The sequence below is a fragment of the Protomyctophum parallelum genome (assembly GCF_964188405.1).
Source record: "Protomyctophum parallelum genome assembly, chromosome: 3".
NCBI classification, from domain to species: Eukaryota; Metazoa; Chordata; class Actinopteri; order Myctophiformes; family Myctophidae; genus Protomyctophum; species Protomyctophum parallelum.
The window spans coordinates 40,665,247-40,688,193 of NC_139698.1; the positions used below are offsets into that span (position 1 = coordinate 40,665,247).

General features: G+C 41.0%; 1 protein-coding gene across 4 annotated transcripts in view; it reads left to right on the plus strand.

Moving 5' to 3' along the window:
* The first annotated feature begins 521 nt into the window (after nt 1-521).
* LOC310856291 (sodium bicarbonate cotransporter 3-like) overlaps nt 522-22,947 on the plus strand; it is a 50,482-nt gene continuing 28,056 nt past the window's right edge. For 2 of the 4 annotated variants that reach the window (XM_083761617.1, XM_083761619.1), the window contains exons 1-6: nt 522-657; nt 16,527-16,608; nt 18,474-18,617; nt 20,286-20,424; nt 21,010-21,170; nt 21,514-21,702. In XM_083761617.1, the coding sequence (XP_083617743.1) occupies nt 613-657; nt 16,527-16,608; nt 18,474-18,617; nt 20,286-20,424; nt 21,010-21,170; nt 21,514-21,702 (760 nt within the window). In that variant the 5' untranslated portion in view covers nt 522-612. Of the gene's footprint in view, nt 658-11,723; nt 12,022-16,526; nt 16,609-18,473; nt 18,618-20,285; nt 20,425-21,009; nt 21,171-21,513; nt 21,703-22,947 lie in introns of those variants that run through there. The other 2 variants (XM_083761616.1, XM_083761618.1) reach the window with 2 other exon arrangements.

The following is a 22,947-nucleotide window of genomic DNA, read 5'->3' on the forward strand; positions in this document are numbered from 1 at the left end:
CATATTAAGGTGAACCAGATGCCACACCAGTGCACCACCCCATTCACAGCCCATTCATAATGTTGTCAGAGTTTCAGCTATTATCAGTTTGAACACATGTAGAATTATGTGCAGGATGTAATTTGTACATGTATTACAATTTACAACATAATTTAACTGACTAAAGTTATTTTGGATACAATAAGAAAAAAAGTGTGCCAGTGATCACCATCCCCTGTGCCAACGTTGACTACACCCGTATAATGTTCCCTACCCCCCTGGGCTACAGAGTAGACAGTAGACTGAGTAGAGTAACCCATGGGAAAGAGAAAGACCCAACGGACTGAATGAAATGAAGGATGAAGGATGTGATGCTTTGTTAGCAGGCTGGCCTGGGCGAGGCCACAGCACCCGCCCCTTTTACTCCCCCAACCAACCCTTGGCAACAGAGAAACAACGGCTTCAATGTAAGGAGACACTACAGCTGTCGCTCAGAAAACGGGGCGGGTTTAGTTTGGACTTATATTTGCCAAGCAGTTGTAAAGTAGTGGAGGTGGGTGACACGTCAAAGGGGGAATTTGGCAGTGCCCAGCTTCTAATTCTTCCAGAGGATAGAAATAAAGGGGAAGATATATGGAGGAAGATACCAGCGAACAGATGCGACCTCTCCTGACATCAGTAGGTTCACTACTTTTCCTCCGGTCTACCTGTTAGCTGATGGCTAGCGTTTCCCTTTAGTAGCCTCTCATCTATCAACGAATAGGAAGAAAGAAGAAAGGGATGAGTTGAGTAGATCGCATTGTTTTCTATGGACTTGTCTGGTCTTCACTTGGGAGTCCCAGTTGAAATTGAAGTGCTGGTGAAGTTTAACTTATTAACTGGATGGACGAGCAGATGGAGGTTATAAAGAAGAGTAATGTAGCTTTGCCTTTGCCCTTTGTTGCCTGGGGACCATGCTTATGCCAGGAAGTGGTTATCGCCGGGTTTCTGTGAAAGGGTGATTCATACAGGCAAATGATGTTTGAGAGACAATGAGAGAACATGTGCTCCGCTCTGACTGGTGCCTGACTAATCACAGAGTGCTTTTATAGTATTTAGAGTAGATTACAATTTGTAGATTACACGAGCATCTACATGGGCAAGGCAAGTTTATCACTGTCTGTGTTCGTTCTTCCACTTGTCTTGGGTACGACATTTGGAGAGCTAAACCTGTCCTCTATATAGCCTAATGCTTTGCTCTATTGAAATGTACACCGCATTTTGTTGTACGTTTTTCCATGATCTTTAGTATTGTGGCTTTTGTAAAGTTTTTGAAATTCAAATCCATATGGCTATTGTGGCATTCTCATCATTGGTCCAGTTATGTAGAGATGTCAAGAAGTGTGACCATTTAACCATGGTGGTCTAATTTCCACTGCAGACAGGACACGAGATGATGGAGATTGTTAGGTTAGCAACATAATTGTTCTCAAATACAACTGTCATTATACTCTTATTACACTGGGATTTATTCTCTGTCCTTTGTGATATTGGCTCATGTTGATGGCTTCAAAGGAATGTCCATTTGAGTCAGTGTTTATCATCTTTCTGTCGCCAGTCAGTCTCGTACATTCACCTGGGCTAATTCTCCTTTACTTTGTGTTATTTTTAAACTGTGAGGTTTATTGCAGATGTATGTACGGTTGAAGTTGCATTTTAATATTTGGTATTTCATCTCCCTGAACATAAGGACGATGTGCACGGCACAAGATTCTATCCCATCTATTCTCTATTAATATCTTGGCTAATCTAATCTGTGTCTTCTGCAAACATTGTGTGGACAAGCTTTTTCCTTCTAGTCAGGCCCTCCACTCCATCCATTCTACTGTGTTTATGGTCCGCCTGTATCATTAACAGATGTGGCTGTTCTAATGCCAAGCAAACTGGACTGAATTCCTGGATAATGGTGTTGCCAAACTTGTATTGTTCTTAAAGCAGGGCATGGCTTTGTCAAAGAATTCATGTTATTCCTGTGGTATGAGACTGTCCCATGAATGTTTGTGAAGATCAACAACTATCTCTCAAAGCTTGGAAATGTATACAAATAACTACTTACAGTACAGTATGTTGTTGTTGATGACGTAAATTCCATAAACGAAACCGCATGGAGCTTGCTTTGACTCAGAAGTAAAGTGTGTTTGTGTGCTAAATGTTATTACTACTTAAATACATCACAGGTTTGAATCCTTGTTCTCTGGATTTGGATGAGTTGTTCTTTTCAACAAAATCGATTCTGTTCATATACCTTTGTCCTGTACCACACACGTGTGTACAAACCAATTCTAGAGAGGCCTCCCAAGTGATGCTCCCTGACATCAGCAGAACTACACTCATGTGGCCAGATGATCTCTGGTGAAATATAAGGCTGTGCTTTATGCTAGAATGTAAACTGGTTAAGAAAAAGAAGTCCTGCAAACATTTCACTGCTTTGTTCAGTGTGTTATTTCCACATTAAAAAATACGTTGAGATGTTTTGCCCTGCTAGCGGGGCAGTCGCGGAACTTTATATGGCGCTATACGATACGTGTAGTCGTGTACGACTACACATATCGTGTATCCCCTTTTATGAAAAACAAAAGGGGAACAAAAAAATAAAAAACTGTCAATCTCTCCCACCCATACTGCTCAGTGACACTGCAGAAAATAAAGTAGCAAGAGAAATGCTGTCATGGAAAACAACACTTGAATGATGAAGATACATTTTTTTTTTTTTTTTTTTAAGATATTTTTTTGCGGCTTACGCCTTTTATTGATTTTTGAAGGGACAGACAGTAGGCTGACAGGAAACGGGAGAGAGATGGGGGGATGACATGCAGTAAAGGCCGTGTCGGGTCCGGGAGTCGAACCCGCGGCACACTGCGACTGGATCACCAGTCCGGTGCCCAGACCGTTACGCTACGGCCTGGGCCTGATGATACACTTCTAATTTCAATAACACAGCTGAGCTGAGCTGCACCCCCACCTCCATGACTATGTTTACACATAAATATCCCTACTCATTGATGTCATTGAAAGAATATTTTTAACCACATTTTAAGTTGCTCTACATTTCCAGTTGTAAAGCCAGAGTCATTAACATCATGCTTTTCAGCTTTGGAAGTCTTCCTGGAAGGATACGCTCATGTTTCATTGCTTATAATTCCTCAGAGATGCCTCCCAATCCTCAATCCTCACTCCTTGGAGCAGGAATAAGAGACCTGGCTGGCATGAGCGTCATAATAATGATGGACTGAGTTAAACTTCCAGAGGATAGAGAGGGAGGATACACGAGACTCGGGCAAGACTCAAGAGACTTGTGATCCAGCCTATGGGCAAGATGAACCCTACTGATTATGGTGACCCCATTATGGTCATTTCCTCTCTCAAAAGTTCTGTTTGTTTGGGTGCAAAGAGCAGATCAGAGTGACTACTAGTAGGGGCTGTTCACTTTTTTTTTAAGATATTTTTTGCGGCTTACGCCTTTTATTGTTTTTTTTTTGAAGGGACAGACAGTAGGCTGACAGGAAACGGGAGAGAGATGGGGGAAGACATGCAGTAAAGGCCGTGTCGGGCTCGGGAGTCGAACCCGCGGCACACTGCGACTGGATTACCAGTCGGGTGCCCAGACGGTTACGCCACCGCCTGGGCCGGGCTGTTCACTCTTATGATGATGACTGCACAATGCACAGTACACTGTACAATATCGGCCGTCTCAGTATCCTATCTTCCCATACTGCATCTTCACATCGTAGCTTAAAGTGTCACAAAGTTTGGGCATGCAGTGTGGCTGGTGCCCCAGATAATTCTACCTTTACTGGAAAATGTACTCCTGTAGCGGTTTTACAGGTTTCATATTATGTTTAAAGCTGAAATAAATCCCTATCTACTATGTGAATGCAGTTTTGTGAAAAAATGGTGGAGCCCTCTGGGAGAATTGCAATGCTATTGCCAACACATGCTTTCCTGTTCTGCCAAATCAAGACCTGGTCCAAATTTTCATTTCTTTGTGGAGTAAAACTTTTTTTGCACATTGTGTCAGGTAGACTCACTCAGTTCAACTTGCCTAGGCTGACAAGGTGGACAATTGGTATGAGATGTAATACTGTATAAGCCAGGAGTCCAAAATTGTGCAGTGTGCAAGCACCTTTATGTTTCTTTGTGTTTCTTTCTTTGTGTTTAATTGATGGCTTTTGCATAATTGTAACTGGTGACTGACCACACGTTTGCCTAGTTTGTTACTGGTAACTGACCTGTGAGCACAAAATTCAAAGTTGGCTCTGTATAATGATCAGAGACGGAGACTATTCCTTGTCAGTTGGCATGCAATAAAACACCAGACTTGCCTTTTTGTTAGAATTCTTTTTCACATCAGTGCTACTCCAAATTTGAAAGTGTCCGACTCCGACAGCTCACAGTGGCTGCTTTGTGTTTAGCATTTCATGTATAGTCTGGACTTACTGTATAGCTACATAGTGGAAAGTGTTGCCTAAAGTTGAGAATTCGGTATAGTTGGAGGGTCCAGTTTTCCAATTTTCATATTTTTTTCTGGGTAATTATTACCTTTTTGAAATTTCTCATTTTGGCTTTCATCTGTTCATTTTTAGTTGGGGTACTGTTAAGCGGGTGGAGGAAGGTGATTGGTTTCTGCTCTAACCCTGACTTTAAAAAGGAGCTTTAGAATCCAGGAAGTATGTCATTGCGTTGGTTGAAACTCAGCAACTGAGCCTGCTGTCTGGCCTGTGCCTGACAAAGCAGGGCTCAAAGCAGCGGAGGTGCTCAATACAGACAATTAAACATACTCACACGGCACAGACAGTGGTACAGCTATTCATTTCTGCGTAACACATGCCCTCTCTTTCACACATGGTGGCGGAGGTTTTCATGAGGTGAAGAAGTTATTTGTTCCTTGCAAAGTGACTGTGTCTACAACCCGACCTGGTTTTTTCATTGTTTTATTTAGCTTTACAATTGAAGCACTGTGGTGAAATTGTCTGATTTAGTTTTTATTTTAGTGACTTGTATTAAAAGTGTCACATTCACACGGATTTGACCGTACAAGCAACCACTTGAGTATACTGTTATGCATGTGCTTTAAGAAACTATCTTTTTAAATCTCTTCGGCTAGCTGGTGGGGTAGGGTTTAAGAGGAGTCACAGGAGAAGTGGTGTATCATGTGTGGTGGGAATGCTCTCTGTCACCCCCCCTCCCACCCTTCCCTAGTCTCACTGGTCTGCATCATCTTATTCTATCTCAGAAGGCAGTATGAGTTCTAACAATTCAGCTGTTAAGCATAATTGTCTCCACCAAGCCGAAGGCATGGGGAGAGAGAGAGTGAGAGAGTATCTTTTGCACTCTGTCCGTCCGTCCGTGTGTCCGTCCGTCTGTCTGTGAACAGCTAATCTCCGGCACTGTTAACCCGGTCGATGCCAAATTTTGTCACCAGGAGGCCGACTTTTGAAAAACATTTTTTTTTATATTACTCCTCCAGATTCTGTCCAAGAATTCTGCAATTTGTGTTCAAGACGGATCTGTCCGATATTTCATATTCCATCCTAATTGGCTAACATTGGATTTCAAAGTTTGCAGGATTGGCCCGTTTTGAACAAAAAGCCTTAAATCATGAGATTCATGAACGCAGCGTTCAATTTACGTGAAATCTTTCACAGACTTTCCTACTAGGCTGCTTGAAACATTAAAGAGGAATGTGCACAGAGGTGTGGCCCGGTCTCCTGCGGGAGGTTTGCACATATGCAGTGTAAACAGGAACTGCGATGATGGAGTGTTCCAGCAGAGGTGCTAGATAGAAAGCTCATAACTTGTGATTTAAACAGCATTCACCCTTCTCTTTTCAAATGTTTTATATCATCCACAGCACTTGAATGTCATGTGCTCAATGACTTTGTCATTTCACAAAAATAAAAGTTTAACACATGTACTACAATCAAAGCGAGCATCAAAAGAACATTAACATTACAGTACATTTACTTTACTTATCTTTGTCTTTCAGTCTGTTATACACAACATTTATTCCACACAGTTATGAAATTGATTTACTTTTTAAAAATAAAAACAAAATCAACATTGTAATCTCTTTTTTTTATATCCTTTTTATTATTTCAGTTCAGGGTCAGCAACTCTCATGCACCTGGTCCTCTAGCACCTCTGCTGGAACACTCCATCGCAGTTCCTGTTTACACTGCACATGTGCAAACCTCCCGCAGGAGACACACACCACACCTCCGTGCACATTCCTCTTTATTTGTCCTAGCTAGGCTGAGGAATATATCTCACCCTTTTTACATTGGCCTGTTATAGCGCCACCAACAGGTGGATTTTGGCAAAACACATTTTTGAAAAAAATGCCATCCAAGAAATGGCAACCTTTTCACATTGGCCTATTATAGCACCACCAGGAGGCCACAACCTAAACTGGCCTGGTGTAGACCTGTGCCCCAAGGGGCACTTTTTCTAGTTTCTAGTTCACTTCATTCAAATATCACTTATAATCCTCTCTACTATAGAGTGTGCTGACCATATAAGGAGTTCCTCCTGTCCCCAGTGAGCCCCTGGGGTAAAAAAAACCCTAGTTTCAGTTTTGGTGGCGGGTGGCAAAGCTTTCATCCAATCAGGATGAGAGAGGCCTTCCTCCAATCATGATCGAGTGGGGGCGGGCCTTGGTGCACATGCTGTTGGCCTGTTGCACTTCCCCCCCACTGTAGAGCGTGTGCATGTGCACATTTTGTTACCGGGGTGGACTGGGTGGTTTTCCAAATCACTGAATGCTCCTTTAAGTATGAAGAAAGATACTACATTTGGTATTTTGGTTGCAAGCATAGGCCAGTATTTCTAGATTATTTTTATGCATGAATTTTCCAGTTCTGGAAAAGGTTTGGAATCAAGGGTCCTGGAATTGATCAAAGCCATGGTCATGGAAAAATTGTTGGCTATGCATTGTTTTTGGCTATTGATTTTGTTAATAAAATATGTTTTCCAAAACATGTATAACATTACACGAAATATGTAACATTAAACATAAGTCGTTATTCGCCAAACAAGCAGCCTGATTGCAGCCTAATTATAATTTTCAGCATGTTTTCCAAAGAGCCTGTATTACAGTAAGTGGACCCAACCAGCCACAGCTATGCTCTGGGTTTAAATTTAAAGAATGTTTTTACATTCTGGACTGAGGTAACATTCTGGACTGAGGTAACCAACCTATAGTATTTATAGTGTGTTTGTGTGCACATGGTTTAGTTGCTTCATGAATAATTCTGTTGGAGTTACAGTTTTCTAATCTTTGAATCACTGTACTGTTCTAGTTCCCATCCTATATATTCAAATTGGCTTAAGGGGGGCCCATAACATAGAGTATATAATTATATATGAATAGAGAAGGCACCCAGAGGAAACCCTGAGGCGAAATGGACATAGTGGCCGAATGAAGGTATTGCAGCCAAACACATGAACGCGCTGGTCCGTTGACTATCATTGTGCACGTTCACGAAGGCAGCACGCTCGTTCGCGTTCGTGCGCGTTCAACGGCAGCGCGTTCATGTGTTTGGGGCCAATCCATCCCAGAATGCTCTCTGTTGCTACCCGGAAGGAGGAGTGAAATCGCCTCATGCGCTTTTGAGCAACTTAATGCAAGTGGATGGAAGGAGAACTCGGGTGCCCTCTCTATTCATATATACTCTAAGGCCCATAACCATGAGGTTGACTTGATTCCCAATGCAGCCACGCCACAAATATGGAGTGTCAGCTCCATATATGGGCAAAGGGATGGGCATATACTGAATACTGATATCCATGTATGGTCATAAAAGGGACAAGAACTGACAGTCAGATCTCCATATGGGCATAAAAGGGACAAGGACTGACAGAGATTTTCATATATGGGCATATAAATTGGATTGGCGGTGTGATGTCTGAGTGTGAGGGCCACGTAGCAGCCTAAACCTCTAGTATAATGTAATTGTCTTATTATATACTGTCTCTTTAAAATACTGTATGTGAATTAATCTTTTCCATGTCCTAGGACTGATATGTAGGCTATCAATATGCAATAAACATATTGGAGTTACATAATTTCACAAATAAATAAGGTGGATGTTCAGTACTCTGACTCAACCTACAATTAACTTAATTAATGTTCTTTAAAGTTTCTGTCCATGTAAAAGTAATCTCATATCATTGCACTCCGGCAGCAACCAGCTACTCAAGTGAAACTGGTGGATAATGAAAATAAAGAGAGTTGGTTTGGTTAATTGTCAGTAATTATTTATTGGTCCACAAGGGGGACATTTTAGTTAGGGGTGCATTGGGATTGGGCCCTTGTCAATGCCCCCTTCACATGGTGATGACAGGATCAGAGTAGCACTGATAATGCTGGATGCTTTCATAGTGTTTCTGGAAGAGATCAGATTAAATGCTGTACTGTGTGTGCAGGTCTGACACTGTCCACACTTCAAGTCACAGTAGATCTAGGGGGGAATGCTATGTGACCAGGTGGAGAGAGACAGACCTTTTGAAAATGAGAGGAAACCTGAGAGAGGTAGAGTAGTCCGGCCAGTGTGGAGTGGGAAATTTGGTATATAGTTTTTTTTTTTATTGGCCTAAAATATTGTCTATAGACTCTATACATACATTCGTAATTCCACTTGCTGACCGGCTGTCGGCATTGAGCCATTTTTTTATAGGGGTTTATATGTTTATCATGACAAAAACCCTAGTTTGACATGTACATAAAGCTGGAGCATAATGAAAATGTGAACATCTTGCCATATATAGGATGTTAATGTTATGGTCTCACATCCTCCTTTAAAGAATTGCTCAATACAGACGGCCGGTCAGCAAGTGAATTCATGAATATAGACTATATTATAGGCCAATAAAAAAACTATATAACAAATTTCCCACTTTGAACAAAAGAAACCTGTTAGCTGCCGGACTAGAGTGAGAGGGTGTGTACTGTGGAAGAGGTTGTCTGTCTGCATGTTGTAAGTAATCCTAATAAAATCTCTGTATAGTCCTTAAGTCCTGGTTATTTAGAAAATGTAAAATGTCTTGAAATTTGCTCCCTTTACAAGAACCCTAAAACAAGTGCAGTTTCTGGATGGAATATAAACTTGTATGAAGTAGCAGGCAGTATTGTGTTATGATAGTCTCACACCCACACACTGTATCCTCAGTGTGTGGGCTCACTGGCTCTATGCTGTAATATTATCATTGCTGTTGCAAAGTCACAACTGAAAGAGAAACTTGTGTAACATTTGTGGTTCAAATGTGTTCCGCTGACTATTCTCTTCTTGATACTGCATGCACTACTAGGCTTTACTTTTACTGTTTAATGTCAGACTGACTGCACAGACTGATCCGGAGCGTTAATTAAGGATCAATTTCTTTTTTTAGATATTATTTTTGCGGCTTACGCCTTTTATTGATTTTTGAAGGGACAGACAGTAGGCTGACAGGAAACGGAGATGGGGGGATGACATGCAGTAAAGGCCGTGTCGGGCTCGGGAGTCGAACCCGCCGCACACTGCGACTGGATTACCAGTCAGGTGCCCAGACCGTTACGCCACAGCCTGGGCCAATGCCAGCTTTTTAAAGGATAATTTGAAAGACAGTAATTTAATAGTATAAGATATGTTTGATATCGAATAAACTTTAATTTCAACTGTTGGACTGTCAACTGTAGTTTTTTAGTGAAGGGTTGATTTATAACTACAATGATGTACCAATAAATATTGCAGTTCTGGCTTAACCGTGCAGTCGGTTTTCATGAAACTTGGCAAAAGGTTTAGCTATGGCAAACGGTGAAGACGCGAAGCCCACAACCATTGGCCAAAGGGTGGCGCTATAGCACTCAAATGAAAATGCAAACTTTGACTTTTGACCTTTTAGATCAATTATAAAAAAAAAATGCGGAAGGTAGAGGCCTAGGGCTATGTCACCCTGCTTAGACACAAACGACCAGGGCTTTTTGGGTTAAGGATAGGTTTAAAATATTTTTTACTGATATTAGGTTAGCTACGGTATTAAAGGACCTATAACCTAAAATTCAACTTTTAAAATTTTGTGGGTGTTTTTGCACTCCCCTGTGTATTTTCTATCACCACAAATATGCAATTTGATCACGTCTAGTCGGGAGCTTTGTACGCTTTGTCCTCGGCTGTTTTTCTGTCGTACACAAGCGGAGCAGCATTGTCTGAACTGCTGACACGCTGTCACAGGCATCTAAACATATGTTTTCACTCCTAAAATGTTAATATAAAACTGTATGTATATACATGTAAAAAAAGTATAATTAAAATTGCGCAATTAAAAACAATATAACATGTTTACAATGGATTAATCAAACAGTGCTTTACTGGCCTTGTTATGCGAGCGCATGCTTCATGAGATGAGATGAGACATCAGATGCCTATATAATCACTGTGATATTATAAAAAAGGGCATAAAGACTGCACGCCTTTATTTCCAAGTGACAATGACAAGCATACAGCTTGCCTATTTGCAATTGTAGCAGGCTATACGCGTAAGGGGCTTAATCATTCACCATTTAAATAAGTGCATTGACAGTTCAGATAAAAGCGAGATCATTTTCGGGGGTCGGGAGGAAGGGACCGCGGCGTGCGTCGCCAACACATACCAGCATACATGCAAGCCTTCATACATATGTTTATGATTTGTTCAACAATGATCAAATCACTCCATAAACGTTGATTATGACTGCCTTGACGACATGGTAGCCTATCTCTCATGCAGGCATCACTCACCCACAGGACTTATCACAGCAGTGCACTGCGCACGAAATCCACGAATGGGTCAAATTAATATAGGCCAGCCTATAAACGTATTCCATTCATGGCGATGCGATGTGTCATGTAGCCTTGAGGTGCGTGCGTGGACATGACAGCAAGGCAAGCAAGGTGAGAGGGAAACAGACAGGGTAGGCCTACAGCTTTATTTAATTCATACAGGTGTTCGTTCTTTATTTATTTAAGATACAACACACCAGTTAGTTGGGCTTGCAAGTTGCGTGTGTGTGTGTGTGTGTGTGTGTGTGTGTGTGTGTGTGTGTGTGAGGGGGTGAGGGGGACAAGGCACGGGGGAAACTGTCAGCTGTTTGCGATCACTTTATAAATGCCGTGGCGACGTGGGTGTACTACGAAACCTACACTCGAATTTGGGGCAGATTTAACACTCAATTGATAAATGAGGGCCTATAACTGCAGCCAGCCAGTGGTGTTGTTGAGCACTATGAGCAGCCTGCAACGCTCAGTTCACACGGGTGTGATTTGTTTTCCCCCCGTATTGCTTGGCCCCTGTTATCGCTGCTTGCAGCTATATTCTTTATTTTTGAGGGGTGACCTAGCTTTTAGTGTGTGTGGAAACACAAACTTTGTCCTAAGAAACATTAAATGCCATTGACAATGAATGGACAATGTTGAGTGTTTATGTGTTCCAACATACAGGGAGACAAGAGAGCATAATGTTCAACATGTCATGGTCCTGCCCCCCTTTTCCTTATTTGTTCCTTATTTGTGTAGTGATTTGCTCACTCGCAGCCTCACAGAATTGCATACGCAGCTATAAATATATAAATCATAGTTGATCCTCTCTGGCAACGGATGTAACACCTGATAACTTAAATATTTACTCCAGCATGCACCCACGGGTCCCACGTGTATGCAACTACGCAGCTGCGTTGACTTGGGCGGAACAGATAGCTCAGAGCTGTTTTCCTTCTGAACTAAACTTGCTGAGGTTTGAAACAGTTTGCCAGTACTGAGGACTAAGAGGATTCCTACTGAGGACTACGAGGATTCCTACTTTTTTTTGGTAGGAATCATTTAGTTGCGTGTTTCTACCTCTGAAGTACCAGTACTAGCAAGGTTGAAATTGCTGGAAAGCAGTGTTTAGAGAAGACTGCTGTTTCCTGCTGCTGGGTAGGATCAACCAGACATGGGGGACTTTTGGGGAGATATCGTTAATCATAGGAGGGTCAGAGCAGCTTCTATGGTATGTACCACTGTTTTATATTTTACATAACACATTTCAGACAGTTGACATTGCTGTATCATTGTTCTTCTTCAGAGCAACTTCTAATGAATTGAATTGAATTGGTAGACTGAGCTTAAATCCCTACACCGGCAATGTTCTCAGTAGCAAGACTACTGGAGTGGACTGCAAGAGATTGGAGCCAAAACACACTGGCAAAAGATGTGACAAATATTATTATCCCCAGAATGTCAACATTGTGTAGTGAGAGAGCCAAAGGGAATGACATCTAGTGGAAAGAGAATGCTGTTACTAGTGGTACAAATGTGAATCCAAATTCAAAACAGCAGTTATACTTCCATTTTGTGAGGCAGTTTGACTACCGTAGTCAATATGTTTATGTACCGAGTCTACCGACATGTAGTTATATGTAGTTTACACCTGTAAATTGCTATGTGACGGTAAACTGGAAGTTGAATATGCTGGAATGAATGCTGAACAGACTGACAGCTGGAATGAAAGCTAATCAAACTGACAGCTCCACAGTAGACTGTACAGACAAAAATGGATGTAAGAATGCATTTTATTTAACCCATGGACTTAATGTATAGGACATTGTGGTCCTTCTGAATCTACAGAATATAGGGTTAAACTTACTTGCACTCTTCAACACTACTATAAATGTGAAAGGTGACGCTCATGCTGAGCTCTTTGGGCTCTCTTATTCCTGTAGTGACTAGTCCAAAACTATTGACCTAACTAGCCTAACTGACTTGCCTCTTTCTGTGTGTTTCATTTAATCACTAATTCTGCAAACTGTTAAATACTTTGATCAATCAATCAAAAAAATCAATGCAAATAATCTTCAACAGACTAACAATCAAGCCAAAGCGCCGTCTGGCTTTACTAACGACGGCACTTGATCAACATATTTGACGAGCCAAATGGTTATTTGGTCAATATCCATATTTGACATTCAAACACACTTAAGTCTCAGGAATGGGAACCATCTGTTTTGTTTTTTGCATCATGTCTTGCTTCTAAGCTAGAATTACCCTCCCTCCATTATTGACAAACCCTTAGTGTTGTTGACAATACTTGACAAGTTGACATCCATTCATCATAATTCTTTGATCCCAGTTTCTGGTTTTGTTTGAAATGTTTTTCTGTTGTGCATTCCCAGCATACACTAGCACTACTAAAAAAGAAAGCTGACATGATTGACTGAGGTTTTGAGTCACACTCATGCTACTATGATTTAGTATCAGGGATATTATCAGTGAGGCTGTATTTAGACCCTGCTATATTTCAGGTAGAGCTGTCCTCTGAAAAAGTCCAAACAACCAAAATAGCCATGGCACGGGGTCAGTGATCTAGCCTTTCAAGACATTATCAGACTGCGCTAGTTGCTGTGTACTCTCAGGATAGACGTTATTGAGACGAAGGTTGGTTCTTCTCGAGTCTTGTATGTAAAATTATGCTCCAACATTTTCTGGACATTCTTTAATGCCTTTCTGGAAGCTTGTGATCTGTATAGCAGCGCCTACAGCAGCTGTAACCATTCATCTCATATCAGGATGAAGTGAATAATTGTCGGTTGATTGGTTTGAAGACCTTTTGAGGGCGTTCACGCACCACAAGGTGTGCATGCACCAGACAATTTGGGAATCCCTGCCCTAGCAGATGCAGCCTTGGTCCCAGGCTTACTCATCTGCAAAGTGAAAAGCCTGGTCACAATATAAGGCAGAGAGTGCATAGCCGGAAGTGTCGGTCCGGAACATCCGTCAGATGTACATTATATGCCCCGGATACGATTTTTTGGGACCAATCATTCACAACACTTTCATTCACGGAGAATGTAAACCGATTTGTATTGACGGAGAATGTAAACAGATTTGTAGTGACGGAGAATGTAAACAGATTTGTAAAATGTCAACGTCATTGCCTTAAGTTGAGTGGCCCTTCCGCCAAAATCCCGCTACGCTACTTCCGCCAAAATTCAGCAATACACTCTTCACTGCCCACTGCCCAGCGTGTAGCAGATCTAGCTTTAGGCTCTGCTGCTCTACATCCAATCGGATCAAAGTGGTTTGAATTGCAGACAGCTAAAATGCTCACTGTTCAATATACTTTTGATAATCAGGCCTGGAATTTTGTCATTTTAGGTGCAAGGCCACTTGGCCTTTGATGTGGTCTATTTTTGAGGACACAAAGGCCAAATGCCAGGGCAGGAAGGCCTTCAAATTAAACAATATTTTAGTCCATTGAAATAATGAATTAGGGTTAAGGGTGATTTTAAACTATCTGCAGTGGAATAAAAACATCTGATCCATGGTCAGGCCCTGCCCAAACAACGTCACTGGATTGGTTTAAAGATGGGAACTAAGACACTGGTGTCTACATATTGACAAGAAAGAGAAAGTGGTATCAACTGGGGCATTAAGTCCACTGTGGCCTCAGGGCAACAACGGCCATGACCTTCGTGGCCTCCCTGAAATTCCTGCCCTGCTCTTCTCCAGCATTTCAAAAATCCAGAATCAACACTACTACTACACCTACAGTAATTCCTGGAAATTGAGTGAGGGTCATTTTAGGTCAGGGACTGTGGCTCTCTCCTCTTGTTCCCAGAGTCAACTCCACGTGGAGTTGAGCAACAGATAGTACTATCTGTTGCAATGAAATAACATGGAATCATGGATCTTAATATAAGTGTCACTTCTGTTATGATCTTACTGTATCATAGTTGTTCTGTAGTCTGTTTTCTTTTTGGGTTGAGCACCAAGGCCAAATTAAGCGAACAATTGTCTACACTCTGTGTGTGACAATAAATAGTTAATCAATCACTTGTCACCCTTAAGTTACATCATAAAGTACAATAACCACAGACTTGACAAACAAGTTATGTTGTGAGTGTATTTAAGTTGTGTATTTATTAAGTTATGTTATATGAAGCAGCTGTAGTGTAATTGTTGGTTTTTGGCATGTTGTGCTGCCTGAATGATGGGATCCTCAGCAGAATCAGAGGGTTAGTTTTGGTCACTACAGTATAGGTGATTAGGTGTGAGTCGTGTGACGGACTGTAGGAATGTAGCAATGCTGGAGCAGTCATTTATTATGATGGCAATTATCACGGTATACTATATACAGGGGTTCTCAACGATTTTTGCTGGGGACCCCCGGAAATGCTTTGGCCATGAATGTGGCAAGACAAACATTAAATGCCATTGACAATGAAGGGAAAATTTACATCACATGTAGACGAGCAAATCGGCTAACAAATCACATAACTCGAGTTATTCATAAGATGATGTATAATGATAAGAGCGCCCCTCACTTCACACAGGTGTGATTCTTTTTTTCTTTTTTTATAATTTGGGGACCCCCCCCAAAATAACTTTGGGACCCCCAGAGGGGTCGCGACTCACGACCCCCAGGTTGATAACCCCTGGTGTAATACAGTACTGTATATGTATAGCATGCACATGTGGTGGTCCGTATGCTATCTGCTCTATAATGTGTGCACACGTGGTATTTGTGTAATCTGGCTTTGTAAAGTTGAGGTGTTGTTGGCTTCTGCCCAATATAAATATTGACCTCGTGGCTGCAGGTGTTGGAGCAATGCCTGGCCTTGCCTATATCCGTTTCTCGCTAGTCTGTCCTGCCTAGTACAACCTCTCCCGGGCTCTGCCACCTGGAGTTGAGTCAAATTTATTTATCAACTACATTTAATGAATATATTAATCACAATGCTCTGCATTACAGAGCATCAACTAATGAGCTATTAGTGTATACTAGTGATGGGAGATTAATCGGCAAACACATTGGTATCGGCCGATTCTAGTTGTTTTTTGATTAATCGCAATCGGTCCGATTATTCAATCAGACCAATTAATTAATCGGTCCGTTGTCTTTACAGATAAACAAGCCCAAAGTAACAGCTTGAACATATCTACAAGCTCACAATATTAAATATAAGCTATTAGAGTTAAATCTGACATGCCTAAGCCTGCAGTGCAGATACCATGGTACATGTATTTTTCAGAATGGACAAAATTATTATAAATTTTACACTTGAATGAGATCATATCGACATCTGTAAAATCGGTTATCGGCCATATCAGCAATTAATTATATCGGATATCGATATCAGCCAAAATGTCTCGGCACATCCCTAGTTTATACTTTGGCTATTCAAAAAAAAAACTATTAGTATTTAGAAGACATTTGTAGTATCGGCCTCAGGTCTTAATGGGTTAAAAAGAGGCTCTATTCAAATAGTTGCTTGTGGTTTTGTAAATATGCTGAGCATGGGACGGTAACAAGCTATGAAGCTATGTGACTTCTCCAGTGTACTGTAGATCTCCCCTTCATTGTAGGCCTACTGTGTGTAACTGATTGTTTTAACGTGTGTTCATCATTATTATTGTACAGCACTTCATTTTTATAATTAAATATGAGAGGTTGTAATATAGACAGAGTATTTTTACTGTGTTGTTGTTATACTAAATCAGTGTGTTTCTTCTCAGGGGAATGACGAGGAGGCTGTTGTGGACCTGGGGAAGACCAGCTCCAACCTCAACACCAACTTTGAGAAAGAGGAGCTGGAGAGTATGTGTTGAATGTGTTTACACACAAAACACCATGTAGCAACACACACACACACACACACACACACACACACACACACACACACACACAGTAGCAGGCATGTATGTTTTATGTACACAGACCTTCAGTTATCGTCCCCTCTACCCTGTTACAGCACATACAAGCTGGTGCTTGACACATCAACTACTCTGGAGGATTTAACAACGTTTGCCCTGCTTGGCTGGGGATTCCTAGATAATGTCTAAAGTGGCACAGGATGTGCATCACATAATGTTCCCAGCCTTCTTTCAAAGGTGTAAAAGAAAAAGAAAAAGAAAAATGTGTAGGAATCATCCATTCTGTGTGGAGAATGTCTGCTTATTCTCAGTGTTTAATCTGACATGTTGATATATATAAAGTTTGGCCTAGTGTCATTTTGGCTACAATGATTGGAGAGGCAGATAACGCAGTGTTGGTCTGTTGTAGTAACCGTTACTGTAGTGTACTGCTCTGTTCCACTTTCCACTTAACAACATGGTCTGGAACTCTGGATTTCACCCACACTCTGGTCTGGCTCATTAAAAGGAACCAACTTACACACGCGCACACTGTATTCAGGCCTTTACATGATGCTGTCCAATCAATCATTGGGCAGGACAGGAAACCTCACTCTCCTTGATAAATTCAATGTTTATTACTGCTGTTGTATCTTTTCTTTGCCAGGGTCTCTCAGTTTAATTGGATAAAGATTAATATAGTCCAAGTCCATTCACTCCATTGTCCTCCCAACAGCTGAAAAAAGCAGAGTGAGGTCAAATAAGACCACACTTAAATTGACCACATTAAAGTTTATTGAAATCGGTGTGCATTCAAATCATTTTCCACTGAGAGTTGAATCTCTGGGTAGAATTGTACTTGCCAGAGTAAAACTTACACTGGAGATTTTATTGTGTGGTCTACATTTAATTATAACTTGACCTTTTCATCTACAATGCTTATGGTAAAAGTAATTTAGTAATGAAGTAAATTGTCAAATCCAATCCACAAAGGTGACAGCAATTCAGAAAATATAAATGACTGGCATGATACTGGTTATTTGATGCAATGGTGTAAACTTGCCTTAATTTTCAAATGTGTAATTTGAAGAATGGAGCACTTAGTAAAGGTAAGCGATATGTGAATTCATTAATGAAATGCAAGTTATTGGGGCCTAAATGTGTTTGAGCCTGCATGTACAACCTGCATGTTTGGGTCGGCGGAGAGCAGGTGTTGACATGTTGCATGTCTCGGTGGAACTGCTGGTGGGAGAATGGAAACTGGAGTGTTTATGCTACCATAGGAGCTAGGTGAGAACTGGAGGATAATAAATAAATGTAAAGTAATAAATTGTCAAGCAGTCAACAAAGTACAGAATACTGATAATACATGTTTGGCTGCTAGTAATAATAGTAATAGGTAAAGGTAAATGAATAATGAAATGGCTGCATTATTGGTAAAACTGAATCTATTTAGGCTCCAAATTTTGCAACTATAACTATTTTAATGTTGAAGTATAAGCAATGCAATGAATTAACAGGTATTTACTACTGCACTGTCTGCAATCTATCTCTACCATCTCAATTGACGTCAGTAGGAAAAGTGAGGGATACCATCACCAGCAATTATATAATGTTTACATAGAGGAGCCTGCATGTCCCATCGTCTCCTTTTTAAGTCTTCTGTTGTCTCCGTCCTCTGGATGAAAGATGGCCCCTGTCTTTGTTCTCTAAACTCACTTGTTCTAATCTCAAGGGAACAAGGAACCGCACGCACACAATCTGTGGGCAGCTGCATATAATTTAACAGTTGTTATATCCAGCGTCGCTCTCTGCCTCCTCTTGTCCCAGGCCACAGAGCGGTGTATGTCGGTGTCCACGTCCCCCTGGGCAGAGAAAGCAAGCGAAGACATCGCCACCGCGGACACAAGCACCACAGGAAGAGAAGGGAGCGCGAATCGGACAAGGACGATGGACGAGAGTCCCCGACCTACGGTACATTCAGTATTTTCACCTACAGTTACATTTGACTCAAACGTTGATCCACCCACCTCCTCATTCCTGGAGTACATGTATTCAAACACAATGCCAAAAACATAATTTGTGGCATGTGATTTTCACAAAAGAGAACCAAAAATGTACCCTTACAGGTACATTTTGTGCCATTTGTACACTCTGTTAAAGACACATAAAGGTCCAATCTGGTCCCTGGACCCCATGCTGATTCATGGAATAGTTGTCCTCAAGAAGGGCAAGTTGCATTGTCATGTTCATCTGAATACAGGATTGGTTAACTTATGTTGTATACCTACAGGTGATTTGGAACCACTTTCACATTTAGATTTTTATTTAAAACTGTACTTTAGCTTTGAAAAGATTCATCATTGGTCACCAAATTAATGAAAGATAGCAATTATCTGTACTTTTTTAGACACCAAATTAATGAAAGATGGCAATTATCTGTACTTTTTTATTAATGTATTTGTGACAATACATTTTCTATATGTTTATAGAAATAAATTAAAACAAGCTATTAACCAATATTGAACCCTATAGATTTTGTTGAGATCTACACTCCCAGGAGTCTACATGACACTCCTTTTGTCCCTCTCTACACCAAACAGCTTGACTGAAAATGGCTACTCTACAAGCTCACAACACATTGCAACATGGTGTGTTGTGAGCTTGTAGATACACAGTTTGTTGCCAAATGTTCACCCATTTTCACTGAATGTTTTCCTATTATGACATGCCTAGAAAAAGGATACTAGGATTGATGTGCATTTGAAATTCCACTCACATTCTCTCCTCAAACAATTCCTGCTTGTAATGGGGGAAACTCATTATTGCCATAAGGTTCTGGTTCCCCGTTCTTTTAAACCCAAGCTCCTTTTCCCTTTATATTTGTCTTGCTCATCAGACACATGCTCGATTGATGTCAAGGAGCGTGTTGCACAACACCTCAATGCTCATGCTATCTCACATACAGTATTGACTCACACGCCACAGATATGCTGCGGGCCTGCAGTGTTTTATAGTTTTGTATCTTTTGTAGCTGCTATATTTGAGCACAGCATAAAAGCAGTTGCTCAAGGACACTTTGATAAGACAAAAAACATCTGAAGCATTCATTAACCCATTAAGACCTGAGGCTGAGTGACAAATATCTTATAGTTTTCCTGAAATCAGTGATGCTTAAGACTTTCATGTCAAGGACCCCCAAAATTATTATGTATTTGGCCGTGGACCCCCATCTCAAAATATTTTGTGGCAGGGACCCCAGAAGTAAATATTTGAGTTTAAAAAATGCATTGAAACTATATAGACTATTCAAAGAATTTTCACGATAAAATGAAATAGCAGAGGTACAAGCCAAAGTAGAAAATAATGATTAACATTATTGTGATGCTATATTAACTTATTTGTAACTAAAATGACACAGATACTTTCCTGGTTTTAATGGTTTTAACATAAAAAATAAAAAGCTTACCCCACAATATAAAATATTTTAATATAATTCAGCAAAGTAATCTAGATATACTTTCGAGGTAACTACTGAAATATTGAATAAAAATGTGGTCTATCTGTCCAAATGATGCTTTTAATTCACATTGTCCAGCAGCTATTCCATGTGCAGTAGTATTCCTATGCTTCTCTCTTCAGACACACCTTCCCAGAGAGTACAGTTCATCCTTGGGACAGAGGATGATGATGAGGAGCACATCCCCCATGACCTGTTCACCGAGCTGGACGAGCTGTCCTTCAGAGACGGACGCATGCAGGAGTGGAAGGAGACGGCCCGGTATGGACAAACATGGCTTGACACAGGTCTTTTCCCTGACCTGTTTCTTGGCTTTAGGTCGGCGGCTATTTCAATCCAGCTAAAAAGAAAATATTCTTAAATTTTTGGTCAAATCAATACAATACCTAGTAATTTGTAGGGGACATTTTAGTCTGATACCAGGCCAGAATCTGTTTGTATCAGTGTCTAGTTATTGATTAGAGCCCAACCGATATACGTGCCATTATTTGACTTTTTTTGTTAAAACAACATTGGTAAATTCGGTATCTGCAATTACGTAACTGATATTTAACGATATTTATTTAAAGGTTTTAATCGAATCAAAGTTTTACAAAATGTTCCAAAACATCAGTAATTGACACACAGTGGTAATTTTGCTCTCACATCGTATTTGCGGGTTGGGTATGATTTGCAAAAGTGCAAAATGGCCGCCATGTGAATATGGTGTATTGTGGGTTGGGAGTCTTGGGACTCTCCAATATCAAGATTGGCATCGAACCCGAAGATCTGACATTGATTAAATTCTAATATTGATGCATGTTTAGCTTGTTTTTCAAACGGCCTACTTGTGTGCATGCATTTCAGGTGGCTAAAATTTGAGGAGGACGTTGAAGACTGTGGTGAGCGCTGGAGTAAACCCTATGTGGCCACGCTGTCCTTGCACAGCCTGTTTGAACTTCGCAGCTGTATTCTCAATGGTACTGTCATGCTGGACATGAGAGCCAACACCATTGAAGAGATAGCAGGTCAGTAGTACTGCAGACACTGGGGTCAGTGCAACAGATGACAAAACGGCAGTATTAATAACTGCTACAGTATATCATATTCTGTATTGTACACACTATACTGCCTCCCTGCTTTTTCCTCTCTCAAACGTCTCACAATCACAACATGTTTCATTACGCCGCGGCCACATTATGTGTGATCTGTGTGTGTGAATCTGTGAATGTGTGACCCCGAGAATCGCACAATTGAATATAATTCAGTCTCGAATGCAATACAAAATGTAAATCTGTTCTTTTCAGTGGGCGATGTATGTAGTAAATTAGGCTTTTTACACTCAGGTGTCTCTCGCCCCTGTGCCCTCAGACATGCTGATTGACAACATGCTTGCGTCCGGCCAGCTAGAGGAGGGGATGAAGGAGAAGGTGAAGGAGGTCATGCTGAAGCGCCACCACCACCAGAATGAGAAGAAGTTGAGTAACCGGATCCCATTGGTGCGCTCCTTCGCCGACATAGGCAAGAAACACTCTGACCCCCATTTACTGGAACGCAACGGTGAGTCGTTATTGTTCCTAATAGACAGTAAATACATTCTCATCAGTACTTGGTAGGAGGGACATTGGTGTGAAATGCTGCACTTTAGAAATGGTAACTGATAAATTGACATTTGATGTTTGGTGTACTATTATACTTGAATGATGCCGGTTTTCCTTCAACTGTGGTCATTCCTGTGTGTGGGGTCAGTAAAAAAAAATGCAACATGCCTATTGTTGAGATAACAGTGATAAGACAAAAGGACAGGACAAACGGGACTCTGATTGATGCATGCCATTCAGTTGACATGCGTCGCTTGTCGCTTTGGCTGCAATGTGTTTTTGGATTGAAGACAGATGTTTCTCTAAAGTTCTTTGCTTGATTATTAACCTTCAATCCCCAATGCCTAACCCTTTGACTGACCCCTTACCCTTACCCCTCAGAGAGGCGTAAGGTGGTGTGCGGGTAGATGTTGGATTATGTGATGATGTTGATAAAGAATGCATAAATAAACACTGGCATGATGTTGATGAACACCATATGACTCAGTGAGTTCAGACCCCAGGGTGGGCTGGGTCTATCCCAACCTGGCCAGGTTCCCTGAAGGGTTGCTGGACCCCACTTTGAGAACCACTGACATTCTGTTAATTATTAAGTGCTTTTGGTCAGCACCTATTCTAACAGACTAAACTAATCCATGCCTGATAATATGTGGAGTCAGCTTGGTAAATAACTGTCTAATGTCTTGTGACTAGTGAGTGTCATCTGTGTGTCTATTGACAACTAATTTATATTTTCTTCCTTTATACGGTAATGCAAACGAAGACATAGGTCTGTCTTTGCTGCTGCTAACGTTGTGCAACCTTGTAACAGATTTTGTAACCGGTTTGTTAATTTGTTGACTAACTTGTTGAATTTGCAGCTTGCAACCTGTCATTTAGCTGTGGAATTATGGCATTCAGCACTGTTATGGCTCTCCTTCCATATGCTGAACATTTGTTGGACTTGTTTTAGTTTTTCTTTGAAGATAGCAAGGAGGCCCGCCCAGATCATCTAGCTCACAATGTGAGCATGCAGATCAGCTATTTTATTGTTTGTTTGTATACTATATATGTATTTATTTATTCATCATTTGTGAAAGTATAAAAAACTTCTTAATTGGTTAAAAATGGTGGAGTTGATTTAATTGCATCTGGTTCCAGTGTCACCACCTCAGCGTGACTCCCATTGGTTTCCACAACTCGGGTTTAGTAAAGTGCAATTACA